Source organism: Loxodonta africana, chromosome 2 (genome assembly GCF_030014295.1).
Source record: "Loxodonta africana isolate mLoxAfr1 chromosome 2, mLoxAfr1.hap2, whole genome shotgun sequence".
NCBI lineage: Eukaryota > Metazoa > Chordata > Mammalia > Proboscidea > Elephantidae > Loxodonta > Loxodonta africana.
In genome coordinates, this window is record NC_087343.1 from 83451553 (window position 1) to 83463792 (window position 12240).

Genomic DNA, 12240 nt, shown 5'->3' on the forward strand with positions numbered 1-12240 from the left:
TCATGGTGACCCCGCATTATGTCAGAGTATAGCTGTGCTTCATGGGGTTTTCAGTGGCTGATTTTTTGGAAATAGATCAGCAGGTTTTTCTTCCGAGGCACCTCTGGGCAGACTTGAACCCCTAACCTATCAGTTAGCATCCAAGCATGTTAACTGTTCGTACCACCCAGGGACTCCATCAAAGCCCAGTAGGAGATATATAGAAGGGGTTTTAAAATATTCATATATAACCCAATAACATGGGAAATGTTATGTTTTAATGTTAAATGGAAGTCAGAGCTACATGGAATATGTTCTCACCTATGCAAAATAACAAATAAGATAAATTGACAAAGGTCATTGCTGGGTGATGTGATATATGGAACACTCTGGCTTCACACATTAGTCTCATGAGCTTGGTCAATGTGAGTTTGTATATTGAGATGGATTTGTTCTCAGGATCCTTAGAAAATTTTGAGCAAGGGCAAGTTGCAAAGCCTGGATCACATTAAATCCAACAAACTAATGAACGACTACCTGTCACTCCTTTCACTGGCAACACATTCAGTATCACTACTGGACACTTGTTACTAGGTCCAGAAGACAGGAAAGAACAAGACAGCGCTCCAGTCACAAATGACCTGCCAAGGTCAATGCGTAGAGGTAAACCAACGCATAGAGGAATGAGTCAGAAACTGCTACCAGACTGTTGTAAAGAAAGGGTCTGTCACAATAAATAATAGCCTCATTACCTGAACCAGAGTGCAGGGTCAGAGTGGGACAGCTGGGATCCATTTCCCTTGCTTAGGGCCTGCTCAGAGCTGCCTCTAGTGGTGGGGTTTGGGAGGACCTAGTAGAGAATGGGCTGCATCTGAAGGGACACCGAGGTGAGGCACAAAAAACAAAAAGAAAACAACCAAAACTGGTGCCATCGAACTGACTCTGACTGATAGCAACCCTATAGGACAGAGCTGCCCTATAAAGTTCCCAAGGCTGAAATCTTTCTGGAAGTGGATTGCCACGTCTTCCTTCCACAGAGCAGCTGATGGGTTCAAACCGCTGACCTTTCAGTTGGCAGCTGAGCATTTAACTACTGTGCTACCAAGGCTCCTTGGTGAAGCACAAGACCCCTGAAAGCCAATGAGTTAATGGTACAGTGATGCTAGCAGCTGCTGGTGATATAGGGGAGAGGCGAGATTAACAGATGGAATCTTAAAGCTCACTAAGCTTCTGATGATGATGCTGGCTTGAAAATGGAATTTAATATCGTTATCTAGTTCTGTGACCAATAGGCATCAATCAGTCTAATCTTTGGGCACACTCAGTTACCATCTTGCTGAATTCTGGAATTCTGGAAGTGGATGGCTCCTACTAGCAACCCAAACCATGCCTTTTATAGTCAATAGCACCCCATTCATCCTTTGTGTTTAGGTCTTCGAGATAAATGTCCGTTGACATTTCAGTTGTATACAATATTTCTTAAAGTTGTATCTGTAATGATTTATCTTTGGGGATTGGGATAATAAGAGAAAGCAGTGGTTAGCTTGTATGCGTGACCTTTCTTATAAATAATATTGTTTTGTGAGGGTCTCTCTTTGAAAAAGAGGAACAAACACTGGCTATGTTTGTGAAGGTCTCTCCCTGGAAAAGAACAAATACTGGCTATGTTTAGGTTCAGGTAGTATATTTGTCTTTAAACTGTTAAATCAGAGTTATATTGGCCAACAAAAGCCGATTTAAAAAATGCTTTGATTTCTATACAGGTAGTCCCTGACTTATGACAAGGTTACATTCAGACTCCGTCATAAGTCAGTTTTGACGTAAGTCAAGTAACTTTCTTGTTGCTAGGTGCCATCAAGTCAGTTCTGACTCATAGCAATCCTATGTACAACAAAACGAACCACTGCTCAGTCCTGTGCCATCCTCACAATCCTTGTTATGCTTGAGCCCATTGGTGCAACCATTGTGTCAGTCCATCTCATTGAGTCTTCCTATTATTCTCTGATCCTTTACCCAGAATGTCCTTCTCCAGGGACTCATCCCTCCTGATAACATGTCCAAAGTATGTGAGACCAAGTCTTGCCATCCTTGCTTCCAAGGAGTACTCTGGCTGTGCTTCTTCTGAGACAAATTTGTTCGTTCTTCTGGCAGTTCATGGTATAGGCAATATTCTTTGCCAACACCATAATTCAAATGCATCAATTCTTCTTCAGTCTTCCTTATTCACTGTCCAGCTTTTGCAAGCATATGAGGTGATTGAACATACCATGGCTTGGGTCAGGTGCACCTTAGTCCTCAAAGCGAGGTCTTTGCTTTTTAACACGTTAAAGAGGCGTTTGGCAGCATATTTGCTCAATGCAATACACATTTGCTTTCCTGACTGCTGCTTCTATGGGTATTGATGGTGAATCCAAATAAAATGAAATCCTCAACAGTATTTTCTCTGTCACAAAAGACCTGCCAAGGTTGATGCGTAGAGGTAAACCAGCGTGTAGAGGAATGAGCTAGAAACTGTTACCAGAGCTGCTGTTAAAAAGGGTGCCTGGTCACAATAGATAAGAGCCTCATTACCTGAACCAGAGTGCAGGGTCAGAGTGAGATCCACACTAAGGCCACAGCAACCTCGGTAAGTCTTCTGTAATTTTTTTCAGTTTTCATTATTTGACTTTTATTATTAGTATCTTTATATATTTTTTTATAAATCAGATCCTTGTCTTTAGGAGTTGGCATGAGAATGATAACATCAGCAAATTTCACCTGTGACATTCTATGTAGTACATATCACTGACCATAAGTAAAAAAAAAAAAAGGTCATTAAGTGTGGTTCGTCGTTAACTCGAATACATCGTACGTTGGGGACTAGCCATTAAACATTGTTGCCTTAAGTAAAAAAGGTTAAGTAGCTGAGCCAGTAATAATTATGCCCACAACTCCTCTCACTGGGTGTTGGGTGAGCACCTGTTTCTCTTGCAACAGGCCTGGGGGACGCCTGCTCCCGTTGGCAGGCTCTGGACTAGGGCTGTAAGAAGGTTGGGCTGCTTCTACCGGTGATGCTTTTAGACTGGGTCAACTGTAGTGATTACTCCTGTACAAACCCATCAAGTTATCAAGCAGATTAAATCCAAAGTAATGAATAAGATCTAGTTAATCTGTTAGATGAGGAGAGACAGCCTACCTTGGGACAGAGGTGCCTAGGTGCAAAAGTGAACAGATGGTACCATATCTTTTTCTTACTAATAACATCAACTAATTTTTTAGTGCATATTATATGCTAGCACTGATCTAAGTTCTCTGCATGTTCTTTGCTCATTAAACCCACTCAACAACCTTATGGAGTATTATTATTACCTCTATAGAGGGAGAAACTGAGGCACAGGGACGTTAAGTAACTTGCCCAAGGTCTGCCAGCTGTAAGTGGCAGAGTCAGGATTTGAACCCAGGAAGACTGGTTCCAGAAGCCATGCTTTTAGCTACAAAATTAGGCTGCATCTCAGTACTCATTACTCATGCAATTAGGCATTTTCTCATAACAGGTGTGAATAATCCTCAATTTAGTCAAACACACAGGTGGGCGAAGAAAATTTGAAATAGACTGCTGTAAATTAGTAAAACTAGCCTCCAAGTCATTCTGTGACTGAGGCCGTCAGCAGTTACACCAAGTACAAGAATACTCCACCTGGTGAAGAGAAGGGCCTCACACTCTCTCCTCCCATTTCATGAGCTTTGGTAGCCTTAGGCAAAGTCCATGAAAGCCCAGAGTCCCCACAGGCAGGAGGGAATGTAACTCACCCTTGATTTCTGGAAGAAACAGCATCACTCAAAACATCTGATGTGGACAAAATCCAGTTTATTTTTCAAGCTTTTCCAGGCCCAATTCTATTATCTCTCGGCCGTTCTTTCAACTGTATAACAACTCTTAGGAAGTTTTTTGGCGCCACTCCAATCCATGGTGCTGTTAGTTTTGTCTGAGTTCACTGGGACAAGAGCATAGACCATCACCCACTTGGTGGGGGAAAGCAATTTTCACATTAAGTGTATGAAAAACATTAATAAATTTCCTTTCCAGGCTGATAATTCCAACTCCTTTCTCATGTTCTTTTTTTCTAAGCCTCTAATTAGCTTTTTATCCTGCAGCTTTCACATCTCTTTTAGTTGTCATTACTTCTCGGCTTATCTGTCACTTTAGCCTCCTCTGCGGTTTCCCTACCCCCACCCATCACACCCCCTCTGCTTTGCCGATGGTCTTAAAGTCTAACTGTTAGCATATCACTCACCAGAGGCCCCTCCAGTCCTGACTTGTAAAAACAGGACTTCCTACACATTATACTCTGTCCTAAAGGCACAGGACAAGAGAAGGAAACCCAAGAATGACAGAAGGAAGCCCTGGGCTAGGGGCTGCAGGGCAACAGCTCAGGGTAGTAGAGAACAGAGTTTCAGTGAGGCGCATTCTGGGCTCCAATGCCAACTTTACTGGCTGTGCGACATCATGCAAGATAATCTCTAAAAATGGGAAAAAGTTTTACTTAACTGGTAGGTATTATCATGACAAGTTAAGTGGTCATTATAAGACTCAAATGGCATCTGGCATATAACCAAAAACCAGTTGACCTCTAGTTGATTCCAGCTCATGGCTATTCCATGTGTGTCAGGAGAACTGTGCTCCCCAGGGTTACAACAGTTGGTTTTTCAGACGTAGATCACCAGGCCTTTCTTCCAAGGCACCTCTAGATAGAGGTGACTCTTGGTTGGCAGCTGAACACATTAACTGTTTGCAATACCAAAAAACTCTACCCGGCATATAGTATGTCCTTAATAAATGTTAATTTCTTGCCTTGCCCTTGTAATTAGCAGGATACGGCATCCCTGAAGGGTTAAATCACAGTCTCCAAACGGGTTAAGTAAACTCGGTCCAGATGAGGGTCACTTGGGTACCTAAGGGGTATGAGCCGGTGGATGAGGCAGAGCAGCAGCAATTTCTAGGCATTAGTGACATTTGGAGCCTCTTGGGAAGGCAGCTTTATGATCCAGGGACCATGGATTACAGTCCTGGAATTGAAGCAAGGGAGAAGGGATCAGATCACCAGTTTGATATCTGGCTCAGAAAACTTTTTCTTAACCTAAGAACCACCCATTTTCCCTTTTTCCTCCTCTCAGTGTTTTAGTTATTTCTTCTGAACATTTCATCTCTGTATGTTGCATCTCCACCAGCTTGGTTACTGACATTCCCAGCTTCTTCCTTGGTTGGATCCTCTGTGATTTCTCCGTGTTGCAGAGGATGTGTGTATTGATTTTTTACTGTGTTTATACATTTAGCTCATTTAGTGTGCTTCCCTCGCTTTGGGGCCTCCAAGCACTTGAGCAAAACAGTCAGGAGGAAAGCTCAACTGGGATTCTTCTTGGAGGAAAAAATGGCCCAAGGGCAAACAGAGGGGACAGTAGCAAACCAGGAAGTAATCAGTCAGCACCAGCACCCACGAGGCAATATGATTGATTGGGCCTGAGCACACACCAAAGAGACATCCCTGCCCTCAAGGAGTTTCTGTCTCCAAGACAACATTGCCAAGTTGTAGACATTCATTGAATTACTTATTTAAAAATGTTATGTACTTGTCAGTTTTCTTTTATTTCTTCCAGTTACCTCAACAAACTCTCCTGTGGTGGAGTATTCTCAGACTCAGAGCCTTTGGCCAGAAACTGTTCCTAGCTCAAATTTAATAGCAATTCATATTAGTTGTGTATATTTTTATGACTACCAATCATACTGGGTTCCCCTTTATCTTGGTGATAAAAAGCATCTCTTTGGGGCTGGGAGGAGGGGTCATGGGAAGTTACTGCTTAATTGATAGAGTTTCTGCTTGGGGTGATGAAAAAGTTTTGGAAATACATAGGGGTATAGTGGTGATAAGGAGCCCTGGTGGTACAATGGTTAAGTGCTCAACTGCTAACTAAAAGGCAGGCGGTTTGAACCCACCAGCCACTTGGTGGGAGAAAGATGTGGCAGCCTGCTTCTGTAAAGATTATAGCCTTGGAAACCCTATGGGACAGTTCTACCCTGTCCTCTAGGGTTGCTATGAGTCAGAATCGACTTGATGGTAACAGGTTTGGTTTGATAGTGGTGATGGTAGTACAACACTGTAAATATGATTAGTGCCACTAAACTGTGCACTTAAAAATGGTTACAATTAAAAATACCAGAGAGGGGGGGTTGGGAGACAACAAAATTAAGAGGCTCCCATGAGCCAAAGATGGGACCATTTGAACATTAATAAAAATAGCGGATTGAAATGCACATATGCAGGCACTCTTTTAAACCCCAGTACTTACTCTAGTTAAGAATAGTGTTTCAGGAGAAGTGCCATGTAAGAATCTCAGCGGTGGCACCTGAGTTGACCAAAGCAGTGAAAGGGCCAACGTGAGTGACAGAGATCTGGCTGAGGCCCCTGCATGGCTGCCGAGATTGGGCAGTACCTTCTGTCAGCTGGGAGGTACCCCGGCCTGGGGGAGCTCTGGCCCTGGTTGCCTAGGGGCTCTAGCCGATGTTAGGGGAAGGAATAGCTGTGGAGCTCAGTGACAGAAGACAGGCAGGTCTCACTAAATGTGGCCCTCCTCCTCGAGCTGGATGTTGGGGCCATGCACTTCCATCCTTGCCCTCTCCTTCCCTCCAGTCCAAACGCTTTCATTCAAGCCCTGGCCTAAAGAACCAAGCAAGACAAGGTAGACACCCTATAATGACGCTCCAGCAAGTAACATTTTCAAACCACACCAGCTGCTTCCCCAATAAGACTCAGAGGGTCCTCTGATCAAAGGTTTTAGCTTTAAAAATAGTTTATACAGAAAGAACTCAGTGGCTTTCAAGGGTGTAAAAAAAAAAAAAAACCGAAGTTAAGGTAAAGTGAAGTTCCCTTACTGGACTTTCCACTTCCTTTCCTCTGGTTCGTTAGCCCTTTCATTCCGGCTGGCTGCTCCTGACCGCACCAGGTGCCTCCTCCTCCTCCTGTCTGCTGGGCTTTACGCTTGTGCTTCATTATAAGTGAGCATCATGGAAACGGAGTCTGCTCTGTTCCTTGTACTGCCCTCCTTGCCCTTGATGGACACACCAGCTGCAGGCAGACACCAGGCCTGCCATCAGCTGCCCCTATTCTCACCTCCAATGTATGTCACAGAGTGGGCGTGAATGATTCCACCCGCAAAATTCTGGCACAAATGCCCAAGGGCAAATCCAAGCTTTAATCCCTTTAATTTAAGTAAAAGCACAATAAGCCTGCTTACCTGAGGAGAGGAGTATATGTTTGTGTTTATCCCCTCTGCCTGGCTCTTTAAGATTCTGATTTGAACAGGAGACCAGTGGCAGGGCGCTGCCAACCACACTGTCTGGTCAGATGCAGTTTCGGTCAGAGCCCCTTACTTGTTGGTTTGATTGCACGCTACCCACCTGAGCAGGCCCCAACTTGAGGTCCATGGAGGGAGTGGGCAGAGCAGTGGGGTGTTAAGCCAAGCTCCTTTTGGAGTAAAAATCCCAAGAACATCTATCTGCACTTTAGTAATGGGATTAAAATGAAGATTTCCAAAAGAGGAGGCAATTTATTTATCTACCATCTTGAGTCTCTAATCAGGGCTTAACTGGCACAGTGGGATTTGAAAACCAGCACAGGAAGTGGGCTACTTCTTAAAATAGGTACAAAAGGGGTCTAACATCTATCTCTGGGTGGTGGATTATGGATTGTTTAACTTCCTTTTATGTATTTTCTAAAATTGTTCCTACACTTCTAAAATAGAAAATTGATACTTATATATCACCAGGAGCCCTGGTGGTACAGTGGTTAAGTGCTTGGCTGCTAACCGAAAGGTTGGCAGCTTAAACCTACCAGCCACTCTACAGGAGAAAGATGTGACGGTCTGCTTCTGTAAAGATTACAGCCTTGGAAACTCTATGGGGTAGTTGTATTCTGTCATATAGGGTCACTGTGAGTCAGAATTGACTTGACAGTAATGGGTTGATTGGGTTGTATGTCTATCATTAGAAAAGTAATAAGCTTATTAAATAAAATAACCTAAGCTCAGTGATTGGTTACTTGGGTGAATTAGTTGAGAATTAAAATGCCTCTCCAGGTTCCTGATGGTCACAAAGCCCTGGGGTCAGACCCAAGGAAGCGTAAGTCATGCTTCTCCCCTTCTGCTTCATGCCATTTTGGTGGGTGACTCCCATGGTAACGAGGCTCCTGGGGGTGAGAGTGATGTCAATCCATTCGAATCCACCTGCTGATCTGTGAGGGGATGGCCCAGGGTGAGCAGGTTGGTTTCCAACAACCTGAAAATGGACCAATCTACACAGGTATAGGGATCAGTCCCTGAAGAAGGACATCATGCTTGGTAAAGTAGACAGTTATCAAAAAAGAGGAAGACCCTCAACAAGATGGATTGACATAGTGGCTGCAACAATGGTCTCAAGCACAGCAATGATCATGAGGATGGCGCAGGACCAGACGGTGTTGTACATAGGAGTCACTGTGTGTTGGAATCGACTCGATGGCACCTAACAACAACATAGGTATGGCTACTCTTTACTTGAAAAAATTGATTTTAAAGTTTGAATGGTGACTGGGAAGGATAATAACGATTTCAGTATTTTTAATGTTGATGGAATGTTCTCAAAAACACTGTAACTGGGAAGAATTTTATATCACAGAACTAGATTGTAAGCTTTGTAAGGGTAGGGGGCATACTTTCTATCCAAGGGCCTTAAGCCCCCACCCCCAGCACCTGACACATAGGTGTGAACCCTTTAGGAAAACCCCCAGCAGCAAAATGTCAATTTTGGAAATCTAACTCGGTGGATAATTCTTTGCATTTACAAAAGGATTCACAAAAGGGCTTCTTCAATTAGTCAGTTTCCTCTGAGCATTTAAAATGTTTTATTTACAAATGTATGTGTTTTTATAAGCATATTTTAGAAACACCTATTACACAAAATGAGAGAACTATGTAGTGCTCTTTTTGCTAAAAGGCAGATTTTTTTTTTTTGCTTGTTTTTTAAAGCATTTTTGTATTGAGGTATAACATAGAAACCACAGAGCATATAACTTAAACGTTTGTTGTGACATAATAAATGTTTGTTGTTTTAAGCTGCTAAATTTAACGGTTATTTGTTATGGAGCAATAGATAACCAATACACTTTACTTTTACTCCTACCTTTCCTCAATCTCCCTCCAGTATCTTAATTTATAGTTTCTTTTTTTTCTTAGGGTAATGACCGACTCTCTCTCTTTCTATATATATATTTAGGTCTTCCATTTTCACTATTTACTTGTTTAACTACTTTGTTGAGTGGTATAATTCACATACAATAAAATTGGCTGACACATTTTCAAAGATGAATTTAACTTTATTTTGTTCCTTAAATCTGGAGTAATCATGTAGCAACCAAGAAAAACTAGACCAAAATTAAATAAAGCTTTCTTTAAAGGCAAACAAATTTAGGGAGAAATACCATTAACACGTCTACTGATAACATATGAATCTTTTCACAGTCTTGTACACCTAAGAAAATCTAATAAGACATATTATAGATAAAACTAAATCTCATAATATTTTTACCAAAAATAAAAGTCTTTTTAAATCTATTGAGTGCAGAACATCCTCATCCTACATAGCTATCAAGGGGCTAGAATTGGGGACAGGTGTTGGGAGTACACAGGGAGAAAAAATAAGTGTCATATAGTGATGGCCTCAAATAATATTAATGGCTTCCTGCTGCCACGTAACTAGAAGGCTCCAGAGAAGGAATCTGGGCTCAGTTCACAGTATCTGGCACAAGTTTGGAAGTAAGAAGTGGAGGCATCTCAGCCAGATGTTTGCCAACCCAGGAGTGGTAAAGGTTGGTTTCATTAGTTCTACCACCATTTCCTTCCAGCAGTCTTAATTTAAAATACTGGTTAGATGTTGTTGTTGTAGGTGTGCCATCAAGTCACCTTCAACTGATAGTGACCCTATGTACAACAGAGTGAAGCATTACTCTGTCCTGCACCATGCTCAAAGTTGTTGCTGTGTTTGAGCCCATTGTTGCAGCCACTGTGTCAAGCCATCTCGCCGAGGGTTTTCCTCTTTTTTGCTGACCCTCTACCAAACATAATGTCCTTCTCCAGTGACTGGTCCCTCCTGATAACATGTCCAAAGTACGTGAAACGAAGTCTTACCATCCTCACTTCTAAGGAGTATTCTGCCTGTACTTCTTCCAAGACAGATTTTTTCATTCTTCTGGCACTCCATCAGATACTTAATATTTTTTGCCAACAACATAATTCAAATGCATCAGTTATTCGGTCTTATTCAGTGTCCAGCTTTTGCATGCATATGAGACAACTGAAAATACCATGGTTCGGGTCAGGTATACCTTAGTCCTCAAAGTGATATCTTTGCTTTTTAACACTTTAAATAGGTCTCTTGCAGCAGATTTTCCCAATGCAGTATATCATTTCATTTCTTGACTGCTGCTTTCAGGGGCATTAATTGTGGATCCAAGTAAAATGAAATCCTTGACAATGTCAATCTTTTCTTCATTTATCATAAGTTGCTTATCAGTCCAGTTGTTAGGATTTTTGTTTTCTTTATGCTGAGGTGTAACCCGTACTGAAGGCTGTAGTCTTTGATCTTCGTCAGTAAGTGCTTCAAGTCTTCTTCACTTCCAGCAAGCAAGGTTGTGTCATCTGTATATTGCAGGTTGTTAATGAATTTTCCTCCAATTCTAATGCCCTGTTCTTCATATAGTCCAGATCCTTGGATTATTTGCTCAACATACAGACTGAATAAGTATGATTAAAGCATACAACCCTGACAGATGCCATTCCTGATTTTAAACCATGCTGTATCCCCTTGTTCTGTTCTCAAACACTGCCTCTTGGTCTGTGTATAGGTTCTGCAAGCACAATTAAGTGTTCTGGAATTTCCATTCTTCACAATGTTATCCATAATTTGTTCTGATCTGCACAGTAGAATGCCTTTGCATAGTCAATAAAACACAGGTAAACATCTTTCTGGTATTCTCTGCATTCAGCCAAGATACAGCTGACATCAGCAATGATATCCCTTGTTCCACACCCTCTTCGGAATCCAGTTTGAATTTCTGGCAGTTCCCTGTCCATGTACTACTGCAACCATTTTTGAACGATCTTCGGCAAATATTTCCTTGTGTGTGATATTAACGATATTGTTTGAGAATATCTGCATTCTGTTGGATCACCTTTCTTTGGAATGGGCACAAATATGGTTAGTATTGATCAGAAAATATTGCTGCTGAATAAAACAATGGCTATACCATGACCTATATAATGCTATTTGGTGGCTTTAGTGTCCTTTGAAAATAGAACTGAGGAACAGTTTATGTTTTTATTTCTTGCCTCCTAGGGGAAAGGAGACAAAAGATTACCTTTGGTAGGTATACAGGGTCGTTATAAGTCAGAACTGACTCGATGGCAATGCATCAATAGGTCAGGCATATTTTCTTTTTTGCCCCTCCCCCCCACCCCGAAAAGACATTACAACCTTGCTATGGAGTCCAGCTATGAAAACTATGCTCTTACCCCAGGAGGGCAGCTTGAGAACAGAAAAGTGGCAGTTGAAGGACACTGTGGCACCCTACATTCAGCTCATTGGTCTAGCATCTTTCATGGCATGAGGCTTTCTCATTAAGTCACTTGTCCATGTTTTCATTAAAAACAAAAAAACTAGCATTGAATGCCTCCTATGCACCAGGCACTATTTTAGGAATTCATGATGAACAGTGGACAAAACAGTGGCACTTCTGCAGGAAAGAGTAGAGCATAGTTTTTGTTAATATTCCTCTAAGGCTGACACTCTCTGGATCTAGTCTAGACTGATTCATGTTAGTAAGATGGTATAGTTCTCCGCTACTGAGAGTTTACAGGTCAAACTGTGCATCCTTTCTCCCCAACTTGGAAACCTCAACATAGGAGGAAAACAGAGAAAAACAAAACATGAATGTGCCTCCTTCACTTTTACACAAGGCTCAGGATCCTGGACCCCGGCCATTTCTTTCTTCAAACTGCCCACTTCCACCATCTCAGGGCATCATTTCCTGGGGTTTGTCTTCACTACTAGGGAGTAACAGCTCCTCTTAATATATTATGAGATGCAGTCACAGTCAGGCTACAGACTCCATGCAGTTTAGAAATAATCTCACTGAACAATGACACAGACCCAAGCATCACTTTTCACCCTCCTCTATGCCCAGCACAAGCACTTTC

The 12240-nt window shown here is 42.1% G+C and overlaps 1 protein-coding gene across 3 annotated transcripts in view; it reads right to left on the reverse strand.

The window, feature by feature from the left end:
• The window catches only part of ARSB (arylsulfatase B), a 328139-nt gene that overhangs the window by 101341 nt on the left and 214558 nt on the right, over nt 1-12240 (reverse strand). Inside the window, exon 9 of one of the 3 annotated variants that reach the window (XM_003408112.4) lies at nt 6935-11220. The exons of 1 other annotated variant lie outside the window; for it this stretch is intronic. In XM_003408112.4, coding sequence (XP_003408160.2) covers nt 11175-11220 — 46 coding nt within the window. In that variant the 3' untranslated portion in view covers nt 6935-11174. One more of the 3 variants, XM_064273491.1, reaches the window with a different exon arrangement.